At 41.4% G+C, this 14,347-nt stretch overlaps 1 protein-coding gene across 2 annotated transcripts in view; it reads left to right on the top strand.

Moving 5' to 3' along the window:
* PTPRG (protein tyrosine phosphatase receptor type G) overlaps positions 1 to 14,347 on the top strand; it is a 397,969-nt gene that overhangs the window by 284,448 nt on the left and 99,174 nt on the right. For both annotated transcript variants that reach the window (XM_084530728.1, XM_084530729.1), the window contains 2 exons: positions 1,908 to 1,974; positions 14,005 to 14,162. In XM_084530728.1, coding sequence (XP_084386854.1) covers positions 1,908 to 1,974; positions 14,005 to 14,162 — 225 coding nt within the window. The remainder of the gene's footprint in view (positions 1 to 1,907; positions 1,975 to 14,004; positions 14,163 to 14,347) is intronic.

The following is a 14,347-nucleotide window of genomic DNA, read 5'->3' as shown; positions in this document are numbered from 1 at the left end:
ATGCAGGAACGTGTCTTCCAACAGCTCTGCATTTTTAAAGTGTTTACTGTTGATTTGCCAGAAGCCAGACAGAACTTACAAAGTGGGTCATTGGGTTCAGTATACTGTGATTATTATTTATACAGAGTCCAAAATGTACAGAGAACCCCTTTGGGCACATAAAAGTTCATGCTTCAAAGAGCTTACAGCCTTCAGGCCTAATAATATTATTGCCAGTATCATCTAAGCTATATATATTTCAAAGCTGCTTCTGCTGCTTTCATAATTTTATTGCGAATCTTGCCCTACCTGATCGTTGCGAGTCTTGGAGTACTGCGATGAGAAAAGGATCTTCAATTTCCATTTAAAACTCCAAACCAAAACAAACCTTTTTTTTTTTTTTTTTTTTTTTTTGTCTGGAGACAAGAGCATGTGAATGTGTCCTGAATGTAGCAGCTTGGTTCAAAGGCCAAATAAACAGGAAAAAAGGAAAGTTGCCTTTTTTTTTTTTTTCCCCTCAATGCAGTCGACTAAAAAGATAATGAGGTTTCTAAGGTTTATTACTCGTAAAGAGGAAGAAGGATGGGAAGAGGTGTGAAACCTGGGCTAGTGGATGCCAGTTTTCTCCTCCACCAGGCAGGTAGAATTAGTGTTTTTATTTTATATTTTAGAGTAACGCAGTTTTGGATGTGCTGCAGTCAGTGATGCAGTTGCTCATCCTAAGAGTGCGCTCCAAGCCAGCTCTGCACATCACACGACAGTGTGCTCCCTGCTGGGCATTGGTTCTTCCCTCATGTTTTCTTCTTTTATCTCCACCGCTTCTTTGCTCAATGTTAAATTGTGAGCAGAAAGTGTTTAAACTGTTTTTCCTCACGACACGAGATTGTGGGCAGGCAGAAGTACAGGAGCTCTTCTGCAGTCAATTTGTATTTGTACTGGGAGCAGTCAATCCAAAAATGGCCAACAGGATTCAGGTTTCTGATACTGACTGATGGCAAAAAAAAGACAGAAGTACTACATGAATGAGGCACATATCAGTATTTATTTCCCCAATGTAAATTGTCAAGTATTTTAGATAATGGGACGTGTTCACAGAAATTGCCTGTTTTCCTCCAATATCTCTAAAGATGCAAAAGGTTAAAAATAACTAAAAAATAAAAACTAAAAATAATAATAATAATTGGTTGTAAATTCTGTGGCTGTTATGCGAGTAGCGAATGGGTTTAATTTGAAGTTGTGGAGCTCAACAGGGTTTGTACTCCACTGCTTTTCCCTCCTCTCCCTGGTGCTGGGTCTCTTCGTTGCAGAGGGCATGGATGTTAGCCAACCGTGGAAGAAATATTGTGGGAGTACCAGTTTTGGGGTCTGGCAGTACAGACAATTGCATTTTCAAAACTCAGAGGCTTCTTGATCTTTTCTTGTAGCTCTTTTTCTTCTCTCCTGTCCAAGCGGCACTAAATTAAATAAATGTAAAAAGATGAATAGCAAAAAGATGTCAGGGCCCAACTGCATTACGGCTGAAAGGAGTCCAGCTCTACTGGGTGCAGTGGCAGCACCAGATTTATTCCCGTATCAGTAAGGGATGGACTGTTCTGAGATAACTTCTGTTTATCACAGCAGTTTTCCTCTATGAAAGGAGAAGTAGCTGGAGAAAAAAACAGTTTTTAGTTTTCACTCAACAGTTTTGTTGAGTGATAGTATTGCTGGTGTTTTAATGAATTCAGAGAATGCTTTCTTTTAATTTAACCTTCCTTACTTTATTTCATTACACCATGTATCTTTGGCATTTGGTGAAGAGCCATTGTAAATGTGAGAACTAAGCAGCTTGTTAGATAACATCTTTTTTTTTTCTCTTTAGAAGATTAAACTGAGACTGTTCTGTCTGATGCCAGAATAGATGTAACCAATCCTGTATCCTTTGCATGTAGGTCAGTCAGAGGGACAATCCAGCACTGGATTCCATTATCCATGGGTTGAAGGGCGTCGTACATCACGGTAAGTAGCTGCTTAAACTTTCTTCTTGCTGGGAAGGGGAGAAGGGCAGGAATGTTGTCCTTAGAAGAGGATCAAGTCACCCCTGGAAGGATGCAGAGCCTGCACATTGCTCATTCACGATGTCTAAGGGCATTACAGCCATTATTTGATTGGTAAAGACCGTCGTCATTTGTTACCTGAAAATGGGTTGGGGTTAACAGTAAACAATTTATTTCTTTTCAGTCGGCGCTCTAGAATACGTAAGTTATCAATCAAAACCTACTACAATATATCATTCATATTAGTACTTCGAAGGCAGCGCTGATGCTTCACTCCTGCTATTTATCTTCTGTTTGCTCTAAAAATATTCCTCTCTGAAGTTTCTATTTGTTTATAAATTATTTGTCTTTCAAATTTAGGGAGCTGATAATGAAACAGAAAATTAACTATCTGTGAAAATTAATTAAACTTTGCAGCAGATGAACATCTTTCTAATGCTGACATAAATAGGATCATTCGACTGTTCTGATGCATATAAAGCTATTATCCTTGAACTTAAAGCAGGTACTGAAATAAATATTAATATATTTTATACTTTTAGAACCAGTTCTTACTTAGGAATTTTACTGAAGCCTTATCACGGGTAATGCATCATTAGCAATGACATCAAGATGCTCCGGTTCCAGAAGTACTCTTGTCAGGTTTTAATATAATGATTTGTAAAGTTTTAATAATCTCATTATAATTCAAAAGGCATCTGCTGGAATGGTGCTAGGTACTCTAATAAATCTCCGTCCCATCTATAGTGCTGCGATAAAACATCTTTGCACCTTTTCAGAGGATTGTCTTTAGACATTAGCTAGTGCTGTAGAGCTTAACAAACATTTTTTTCTCTTGACTGCAAACCTAAAACTAGTTGACAGTGTTAGATTAAAACAAATAGGATTTTGGATTAATTGCTCTACTTTCAGAGTCATTTAACATTGCAACTGGGAACACTAATAAATCCAATGGGAACACTAATAAATCCAATGGAAGTGAAAAATAGGGGTTAAATGATAACATACCATAAAGTCCTTCATTTAGAGAATTTTCCATAGATTTTGCTGTTTATAAATTGCAGTGTTCTGCTGTGAGATAAAAACAACACACACAGCTGAAAAACTGTTGCTTTCCGCAAAAATAGATGTTATTATCTAGCTCCCACTGGGTAGCAAAACAGGCTAGCAAAAATAAAGTGAGGACCAGTTGGGCTGCAAAGATTTTTCAGTGGCTGTGTAATTTGACACTGAAGTCAAGCTGCCATTTAACTGGACCAAGATCTCTTTTTAGCTTTGTTTTCTACCTGCCTTCTATTTCAAGACACTACCCCCTGCAAGCTCTATGCTATTTTAGCCATCTCATCGTGTTTTTTTTCTGCTCCGTCTCTTGCTCCTCTCTGCTGCAGCTGTAATAGCCAGTAGCGGATAATCACACCAATGCCTCCTAAGAGTATTATTCCCTTCCCAAAAATAATTGTTTGGGTAGGATGTGACACGGTCCTGAGGTTGTGATTTCTCTGACCGCATAATGATTAGTCCGTCTTGGCGCTGCCTACCCACAGCAAAATCTGGGTGGATAAAAGGTGTTTATTTTTGTTTTGCTCACAATGCACAGAAGGGTACTAGTGTTTCAAGTAAAGGAATTCACTTGATATATTTCAATAGCTAGTTTCCTTTTAAAAACATTAAGGAAGAAAAAGAGGAAAATCTTGCTTTCCTTCCTGTTTCAAAGGCCCTGATTAAAGGCCTTTTCTAAGGCTCTTTTGGTGGGTAACATAAGGGAATTTCCTCCTGCAAAGTAGTTGTTCAAAGAAATTGTTCTCTTTAACTTAAATATTGGTGGAACGCTTCAGTGAAGAATTCTTATATCCTATCTCTCTTCTAATGTTATTATGTAGAATAATAGTAAAGATGTGAGCTTTAATTCCAGACACCCTCATTTCTTTTCTTGATGTAATTTACTTACATCTTATGTAAGCACATTTTTATGAATTTATCTTAAAAGACTCGTCCTGCCTTCCATTTGGCTGCATTCAGCTGGGACCCTAAGGCAACAACGGACTTTTTGGCTGAAATACACTGGAGGACTCGTGGTTTTTGGACAGTGTGGCTGGATCAAGCAAAGATCCAACAAAAGAAGCTGGAGAAAAGCAAAATGGAAACCTTAAGTTTCTTTAATACTTCCACACCCACGTTATTTTTAGGTGGTCATGACAATACAGAGGCACTGTAGAAATGAAGAATACATATGAATGCTGAAATAATTACCTTGCTTTTAAATGCTCACGTACCCTCTGACTGGAAAGAACATCAGCCCCTTGGCACTGCTCCTGCCATGCACTCATTTTAACGTCCCTATTTCTGTAAGATTTCCTTCTTTTTCCATCTCTCTCTCCCTCTGACCAGCAAAGCATCCTTGCTGGTTTGGGCTGCATGGTCACTCCTTCTTCCCAATCATTCGGAAATTGTACACACACACACACAGAGTCATCATTTCTTCACTTGCTGTACTTGAAGACTTGTCCCCATATGGGGACTCAGTTCTGCACCATGCAGGGCAGAGCAGCCCTGCTGCCCTGTCCCTGTGATGGCAGCAGCTCAAACACCCCTCAGTTACAAGTAAGGGTGCTACTGTTGAGTCAGGATCTCACTTTTAATTTTTCTTGTGTAGTATTTCAGTTTTCTGTGAAATTCTTACATTTTTACAGTACGCTTCTTAAGGGTGGGCAAACAATCCGAGTGTCAGAAGGTCTTTCTGCAGAAGTGAAAGCAATTTTTGCTTGAGATTTTGTCAGGGATTTGAATTACTTACTAATTTGATGGAACATAAATAATCGTGCCCTTCACAGTGTCAGCAGCTTAGTAACAATGACAGAGAAACGTATGCATAAAAATCAATACAGGCTTAGTTACTACTCAGAGTTCACTTTATTTCCTCATCTCCAGGCGTAATTTTCTAGAATCTTAATGTCCCATTAAGCTTAACTTTACATGAGCATCCGTTTAAAGTTTCTTAGCTGGAAGGGAAACCAGTGAGGTCCCAAACACCCTGACGAAGTTTGGATCGATGATCACGCCTTTGGGTTTGCCCCGCAGCTTCCTGCTGAACAGTACGTTCCCGTCACGCCGCTGCTCCCGAACTCCTGCGGCCGCCCGCGCAGAGCATTGTAAAGGCACACGAACGACGAGGAGGCTCTTTGCAGAGCTGTCAGCTGCCTGTTGCTGATTTTAAAATTGCTTTCGGTTCTGTGCTCTGCCAAGGATTTGTCACACCTCCCGCCAGCGAGGTGCCTGCTATTCTCACTCCTGCTTTCCCCGCCGCGAAGCGCGCGGCGAGCATGCGTCTGCCGCGGAGCCGCTGGAGACTGACAGCTGGGAGCACGCCGTCCTCCCTCCGCAGAAGGGATGGAGCACAGGCGGGTGTGATGTGCTTTTTCTGACGCCGACTTGCCGGTGTCTTTCAGCTCTAACCACTGGGGGTCTTTTTTAGCTCCTCTTCATATGCTGCTCTCCTCACGGAAGCTGCCAGCAGAGCCTCCAGCTGTGCTGGTGCTGGTGGGATGATGCACGTCCTTCGCTGAAGGTGCATGGTTGAGTAACAAACGACACAGGGCCTAGTCGTGGTGTTGCAAATCAGACTTTTCTGCCTCTGTTTTGCTGCTGGTGTGCTCACCGGGGTGCCCTGAGCCTCTTTCTGCTTCTCGCCCTCCCTCGCGATGCAGAGGAGCGTGGGGCAGGACAGAGCAGTGTTTGTGCAAAGACTGAACAGGCTCCCAGGGCTTCAGGGAGGGCAATCATACCCCCAGGGGAACTGGAGAGACATGAAATGCCAGGTTATGTCTTACACAGTCGATTTGCATTAAAATGGCCACAAAAGCTTTTGTCTGTCTCATGCTTCAGCAAGATCTCAGAGGAGCACCTAACAGGGTGGAGCTATTACACAGAAACATTGCTTTTCTTCACCTCCACTGTCTTTGGCTCACCCCTTTTAGTACCATTTTGTGTGTAAGCCTCTTAGAGATGGTTTTTCCTTGTTCTTTCCAGCTGCTTGAAAGGCACTAAAAGGTGTTTCCTTCCCTGATTTCAGTCATGAAGGCAGCGCCTGGTGCAGGAGGCTGTGCAGCAGTTATTTCTCCCAGCCCAGGCTGGGCACGGATGCTCTGCTCGGTCCCTTTTCACCTCGCAGGCAAGGAGTTATCAGAGGAGCAGGAGCCTGTGCTACCCCAGGCTCGTGGCAAACCTTTCACGGTGATGGAAACCGTGTTTTGTCACTTGTCCTGTTCTCTGTGACTGTCACAAGAACCTACACAGATCAGCAGAAAGTTATTAGCGAAGCACAAATAAATTACCACGGCAGAAGAGCCTCTATTAATGTCACAGCGATGGGCTCTTATTCCCTTCCTTGTCAAAAGCGAGCAGTGAAAATCAAGGTGCAGCCAGATCAAAAGCGTAGGTACAAAGTGAATCGATGGCATCTGTTGCTTGTTTGCGAGCGTGGGGTGGGGTGCTGGGTAGAGGGATGCCTTTGTATATTTAAAAGGGAGTTTGGGAACATTCTTGTGTTGTTTTTTTTTTTTTTTTTTTTTTCCCCTCTGCCTTTGAATCATCAAAGTGCCTTAACTTCAGCTCAGCATGGAGCAGAGTGAGATCTTGGGTCTCCCTCAAGGTGGGCAAGAGGTGTTGCGGCAGGTCAGTGGTGACCACCAAAGCTACAGGGGCTGCTGGGGAGACCATGCCGAAATACAGTGGAAACAGAATTGCTTTAGCAACCAAAAAAGGAGCAAATAAATATGTTACACATCTCTCCAGTTGTCCTAGGCAAAAGGCAGTGAATAACCTGTTAAAATAAATCAGCACTAAAAAGGAAGCAATCCAGACAGTGTTAGTTACCCCGTGGATCTATCACACCAGAAGGCATAATAACAAGAAAACACCATTAGCAGCATGACAGGTTTTTTCTTTTGTTTTTAACTTTAACCATAATGCCACCTGACAAGCTGTTTGCTTTCTGCACCAAATATCAGGGGTTGCAGAGAAGAAAGGCAGGGGAGAGGGGTGAGGGTGAGGCGTGCTGCCGTGGGACCTTGTCTTTTAAAGCAAAACTTTGAAGAGAGCAGAAACCCAATTTGGAACAAGGAAGCCCATCAAAGGAAGAGCAGCACGATGTGTTGAACTGAGAACGAAATGTGGAAGAGTGGTTTGTGTTTTTTTTTCCTCTGGGATGATCTGGGTATATTCTTTTGTTTTCTGATCTGTTCTTGTGTTCACAGTCAGAGTAGCCGTGTGAAAGGGGCCAGGACACGGCTGCTGTGGAGCAAAGGCGAGGAGGAGGGAAGTGGGAAATGAAGATGAGAGCAGAGGTGATAAGTTCACACCTTTATATAGGGCAGCTCTGTGCATAGCCGCAGGGGTCTGCATCATTTAAAAGAAAAAATGATGGAAGTCTTAGAAATCTCTGGTCCTTCACCTGTCTGCTCTGTGGAAAGCAGTGCTGGTCATGGCTGAGCACAGACCAGCAAGCTGACATATAATTAATACGTTGCACAGAAAAACTAAGGCTAACAAAAAGAAGATTGCAGCAATAAGAACTCAAATTTCAAGATGTGGCTGAATTTAGGTTAATGATGAATGTGAACAAAGCACATGGGATGGGGGAGAAGTTGTGTGCTTTGCTGGTGGGTTTTGAGGCAATTTGCTGAGAAGAGAGGGGCGTCGAAGTCTGAGAAGGTGCAGTTGTGCTGTGGCTCCACCGGAGGATGTGAAAAGGACGTGCTCCTCTGGCCACCTCTGCCTCACTTCACCCTGCCTGTGCTAGGGTTCAGCTTGCTCCAGGAATCCTCTGCCCCTCTGAAGGTCTCCTCTCAGTTTCTTTTTCCTCCAGTCAGTGGTGCCTGCTCTGTATTTCTTAGTTTCCATGTCCCCTCTCACCTTGACTTCATGTGCACCTCTGCCTTAGGATAGGTTTTGTGAAACCTGGAGAAGTCTCATCCCAGTCCAGAATGGAAACAAGCCTTTATGCCAAAGCCCTGCATCAGCAGTAATTAAGCATTAAAGGTTCCAATTTTATTTTACTTTATTTTATTTTTTACAGACTTAAGACTTTTTTGCAGACTTATGACTCCTCCTCCCCAGCTAAACCTTTTTCTCTTGATCTCTTTTAAAAGAGGGAAGGAGAAAAATTAAGCCTGAGGCTGGCACCTGCCATGGAAATGTTCAGGTTGTGTTTTTTTGTGTTGTGTTTTTTTTTTTTTTTTTTTTTTCTTTTTTTTCCCATGGAAGACTCCTTTTTTTTCTTTCCTCTCTTCTTTGTACCACTCACCAATTGTCCCAGGTTAAATGAGACTGCAGGCTCCCTGAGTAAAGACTGTTTATTCTCATTCCCCTCCTCTCTGCCATGCTGTGCTGTGGTTCTTTGCATTGTTCAGCAGAGGATGTCGCCTTTAAAAAATAAAATAAAAATGAGAGTAATAGTTGTACAGTAAGTGACAAGAATTAGAGTGGGTCCGGAGGTCTGTCAGAAACTGCTCTTCATACTGGATTTACACAGCAAGTACTCATTTGAAGATCTCTTCAATTAAAGTAACATATAATATTTGTAATCTCATCTTTAACATCACCACAGTGTGTCTGGTCCCTGTCTCTGGTGTGCAGCCTGCTTTATCTTGGAAGTTCTGGCTCAGTGGGTGTGTGGCATGGTGTCCTTTTGATTATTTTTGTGTGTTTGTTTTTTAATGTTTGAATGCAGAAGCTTTAGAATGACTTGGCTCATTGTGAAAATGAAATTGGCAGTAACATTGTTTAACAAATTTGGGAGACTTTCAAAGCTCTTCATATTGGTACTGCAGATTTCAGTTATTCAAAGTGTAGCTGGGTAACGTTTCCACCTATCAGGCATTGCACATACGTTAATTTTGGAAATAAGCTCATTTTAAGATATTGTTTTCAACGCAGCCAAGTTCCTGTTTTCTTACAGAAACGCATGATGAAAGTCCAGAGCATTCCATGAGATATAAATGGACTTGGCATATAGTTATTTGCTTGTGATCTCCGATCCAAGTTCCTGTTGGATTTGAAAAGGGGTTTGATCACAGATAGCTGTGATGCTGTTTACCTGAATATCTCAAGAACCCTCCTATTCCACAGTGATTCGGTTAAAATTCAGGGCTATCTCCTTCCAGCATTTCAGAGAATTTATTTTTAGCAAGTCAGTCCTTGAAGTCGAAATATCCAACTGATAGCTCTTGCAATATAATATTTGTTGGCATCAACTTCTGAAAACTGCAGTACTTGGTGGAGATCTGCCACCAGTATCTGTTTCAAGATCTGATTTTTCCTCTGCTGGGAAAACTATTGTGCACAGCTCGGTGTTAGCTCACATGTGGTGATGCTTTAACAAATACAGAGTGTAAATAGGTCAGCTCTTTAAAGTGTGCCTGCGAGTGCTGTGACTTCGGGTTGGGTTACGCAAAGAACGGTCCTTGGTTTCGTGCAAAGTAGTGGGGAGATTTACCAGTCCAAACAAAGAATATACTGAGTATTACTGGATTATTAAAAAAAAAAAAAAAAAAATAATAATAATAATAATAATAATAAAGTATTTCTTTGTCTAGTAAACAAAAGTAATGTTGGGAGACTACACCTGATGTTGTCGAAACAGATACTTGGTCATCCAGGTATTATCATAGGTTGCTTAGTCCTACATTTTTGTGTTCTGTTTCTCCACCTAAATTGGCCAAAGAGAGTTTGCATGTGTCAGATAAATATGTTTCCTACTGCATTAGTGTAAAACTAAAAACTCGAATGCAAATTTTTCTGTTGGTTTGCAGGCAAATATGGAAGCATAATGTGTGGTCTGCCCATGTGGACTTGTTTCAGTTTCATTGCTATTCAGGGACAAAAACTAAGAGGTAGACACCACCGTTGTGTCAGAAAGTCAGATACATTACCAGCTGACTGTTAATTCCTTTCTGTGAATACAAGTTAAAATACCATATTGTGCTTTTATGCCGGGGAATACTCAGTAGTTTAAATGTCACATTCATTGTCTTAATTGTCAACAATGAATCTGTGGCACTTGATAGTTTTTCCTGTGGAAATATTAGAGTGAACGCGTTTCTACGAGCCTTGGTGCTGTAAACAAGGGCTCCCTGTTTGCTGACTGTCAATAAAATTGGCTGTGTGGCATTAGAGGGGCATCTCGGTAGACGTCCTAGTCCACATTGCCTGGATGTGGCAGCCACAGCAATGCTTTCCTTGCTGCTTTCTCAGAGGAATGCTCTGTGGCTCGAGGCCTGTCATTAGGGTCCTGATCTCTGTGGCTCCGATTTCCTGCTTGTTTATTTTTCTGCTTGGGTGCACGGCTGTGCTCTGGCACTGATAGAGTAGGACAGGGAGCAGCAGAAGAGCCTGCGCAGGTGTGAGGCTGGTTCACACGTAAGAACAAGTAGGTGGCTCACGGGTGGCTTTTGCAGCGTTCATTGCAGTGGTTCACAGGTATCTGCAGGTCAACAGAGATGTTATCACTAATGTTTTATTGCTTTTTGTCTGCCAGTTCTCTTCTTAGTACCTGTCAGCAAATGCTCTCTTGTTATTTTTTGTTTTGGTTTTCGTTCTCGCACAGAAGATCATGTAGTTCCCCGCCTTGTCTGGTTTCTCCCTCCTGTAAACTCCTTACCCTGCTCAGTCTGTCGCTAGTCTTCTGGGCAAAACTCGTCCCAGTCCCAAGCAGGGAAAATGGGATATAGGAGCTGGCTTTGGAAAACAGGGAAGAAAGGTTTAATATTTTTTCCAGCTTTGCTCTTTACAATTTAGTAGCAATGTTAGTGTGAATACATACACAATCGTGTGCATATACATACACAAAATATTTCTTCTGTATTCAGTGAATGCTGTTGCTTAGCTTGCAAATGATTCTTTTTACAGATTCACCACCAATAATAAGTGATTTAAGGATGAAATTTTAAGTGACCTGATTTTCAAATCCTATTTTCAAAATTGTCTCAAGCTCTTAGGAACATAATTTCATGTCACTTTCTGTTTCTATATGATATTGAAGGGATATACCGGAGATAAACTCCTGAATTTCTAAGTCACTTTTTCTTTAAGCTTTTCATGAAGCTGTTTGTGACTCCAGTTGCTAAAAGTACACCATGCATCTAGATGGAAGTGATATAAATGAATAATCCTTTTTCAAAAGTACTAGGTTATTAAACCATAATCAATTGATTATCATCTATTTTAATAGTCATTTTAATCCAATTATAGGTAATTTTTATTTTAATCTTTGGAATTCATTAACAAAAACTTAGAACATTGCTTGTAGCCATGAAAAATTAGATAGAGTACACCCTGTCCTACTTAAACTGTGTATTAGCAAAGCTACTTTTTCCTCAAGAAATGGTCTTTTCCATAGCTGACTATGACTTTCCAAACGCTTAGGAAGTAAACCTTCCTAATTGATAACCAAAATTTAATCATAGTCGGATACTTCCAGTTTGCATTCAAATAAGGTATTTCTCTGTCTAAATAAGCTTCCCTTGGTTGATTATTCATATTGTAGTTCAGAATGTTTAAAAATGAAAGACAGAGTTGGATGAAATGTAGACTACTTAATACAGTGTGTGTTTAATATAAAAGTCATGCATTATTCATTTTTGCAATTTGAATAACTTTGAATTTAGCATCCCTGTTCTTCATCTTTTCCTTTGATGAACAATTAATTATTAAAATATAATATTGTCAGCATATGGCACAAAAATCCTTGAAAGTGTAAAATGAGCTGCTTTCTCCTGTCATTCCTTGATAAAGGGATACTCTGTATTCTAGGATTTCCAGGGAATGTTTGGCCAGCATCTTAAGTGTTTCCATCATTCTAAATAAAAGGTTATAAAAGTTAAAAATAGCTAAATTAATTGTAACTGAAAGATTATTTCATAAATGTTTCAATAAAAATGGATACAAAGGGAAATCTGTTTTCAAAATGTCCTGTACCTCCCATCTATTTCATTTATAGTCATTGGCTGTTAACGTGAAGAGGACGTTTGCATGTTCAAATACTCTTTCAGATTCATAGCAGTCCACTCTGTGCTCGACTTCCACAGAGAGAGAGTTTCTTAAATAGAAACACGTCATTTTGCTCTGGAGCTGAGCTGTATGCCTGCTAAATTTCAAAATCAACTCCTCTGACTGAGTTTGCAATTTTTCTAACCAATTTTTCCTGTATAAAAATAAGCCGATGAGTTTTTAATTGGAAATCAAATTAAATCCGACCTTTTGCTGTGATTATGATTTCTTGATTAGTTCTCTTTGAACTTTGGCCAATCATATATATTTTACTATTTATTATCTAAGCACACTTTTTTCTGAAGATAGGCTATGAAGAGAAAACGTGTTTTCTTCTTTCTTTCCTTCTTGTGGGTGGAAAAGTCCTTCATACCTGCTTGGATTAGGAGAGAAACTGTTAATGAAGAAATCACAGTATTCTGTTGCAATGTGGTATACTTTGACTTTAATAGAATCACTCGTATTTTGGAACTCCAAAGGCTGCAAAAACTTTCCACGCCTGCTGATAATGTGCAGAAGAACAGAAGACATTTGGAAAGCATCATATATTTGCACCTTGCAGCAGGAGTGGAGGAAAACAATCCCCTTGTTTACCATGCTGCTGTTCAGAGCTATAGGCAGACATCTTGATTTGATCAAGACTTCTAGAAAAATGTGGGGTCTGTGGAAGTGGGTTCTGCAGACCTCACCCATATTCATTTCCTTCTGACTTGGTGACGGTGTGTGTGCTGGTCATCAACCTGCCCGCCTCCGCACCCTGCAGACTTGCTTGGCAGCTCTGGCAAGACAGAAAGAGAAGAGTTCCTGCTACCTGAAGGTAGACGTTGGTTTGAAGCATGAAGAATATAGTAAGTGAAGAATTGCGATGTATGGAAGAGCCTCGCGTGTCAGCATGCCCTGAGGCAGTGAGCACCTTTGCACAGATTGAGAGGGAGCTTCGGCCTGTGAGTCAACATAAATTGCAGAGGATAAATACTCAGGGATGGCAGGGAAATTGTCTTGCCTGCAGCTGTTTCCTCCTTTCATTTATTTATTTTTCTTCACAGTGTTAAATATTACCAGCTTGTCACTGTTACTTGAAGCTAAATGTTTTCAGTGCGTAGGTTTGCATTTCAGGCTGTTCAAGGAGCCTTCTTGGAGGAAAGACTTCATCCCCCAGCCTGCTAGACCGCAGGAAGGAGTTTCTTGGATGAGGAGGAAGAGTGTTTTTACCTCTGAGACACATTTGTGGTGCTGTGCCAACTGCATCCAGCAGCAGCCCTGGCATTGCCCATGTGGCTGGGTGCAGGCAATCCCATAGAGGAACCGTCTGGATGCTGCTCTGAGCACCACGTTGAGCCGGAGCTTGGCTTTACAGATGCTCTGCTGCCATGCTGCCCTTCCCCTCGGTTCAACCCTGGCAGCTCCTGGAGACGTTTTTGGCTGGCCACTGCCTTGGCCATCTTGGCAGCCCACAGAGGGATTGACTGTGTTCCTGCATCCCTTTTCCCTGCTGGTGGGGACAGGACGGGCACGCGACCCGGTGCTCTTTGGTCAGGCAGCAATGAGCAGGACCGCTGGGACCAAGCATTGTTCCCTCGAGGCTCTGACAAATACTCACTGCCATCAAGCTGAAGAGCAATTTACTGAGTGCTGAAGCCACTGAACACGGTGTTATTTTTGTGCTAGCATAAAGCAGTGGGATAACAAGGGCATTTCACACCTGCACGCCTTCTAAATAGGAGCAGTATAGGACTGACTAGCATTTTGGCTGCTCTTATAATAATCAACACATCAACTCTTACAGAGACTTCCTGATAGGGTGTTTCCATCCTTCATTATATATATATATGATAAAATATGTTGTTGCCATTACACCTTGCTAGGCTGCCTATCAATGTGATGTCTGTTTTAAAGACACGTAAAAAAAAAATAAAGTGTAATTTTACTTGTCAATCTTCCCCCGCAGAGAAGGAGACCTTTCTGGATCCCTTTGTGCTGAGGGACCTTCTGCCGGCATCGCTGGGGAGTTACTACCGCTACGCAGGTTCCCTGACGACTCCTCCATGCAGCGAAATCGTGGAGTGGATTGTTTTTCGGAAGCCTGTTCCCATTTCTTACCATCAGGTGTGTTTAGTTTGTCCATGGAATCTCTTGATTTGCTCTCTTTCAGACAGTGTTTTCAAAACCCAACGTTTTAATTTTGAGAACAAAAAAGTTTCTGTTGACAAAAAAGGAAGTGTTGGTGATTTTTTTTCTTCAGTAATATTGTTTCTGAGCAAGAGCCATCAGTCTTAAGAAGACAGTACAAC

Source organism: Aythya ferina (genome assembly GCF_964211825.1).
Source record: "Aythya ferina genome assembly, chromosome: 10".
NCBI classification, from domain to species: domain Eukaryota; kingdom Metazoa; phylum Chordata; class Aves; order Anseriformes; family Anatidae; genus Aythya; species Aythya ferina.
Note: the sequence above shows the minus strand (reverse complement) of the source record. Positions and strands in the feature narration are given on the sequence as shown.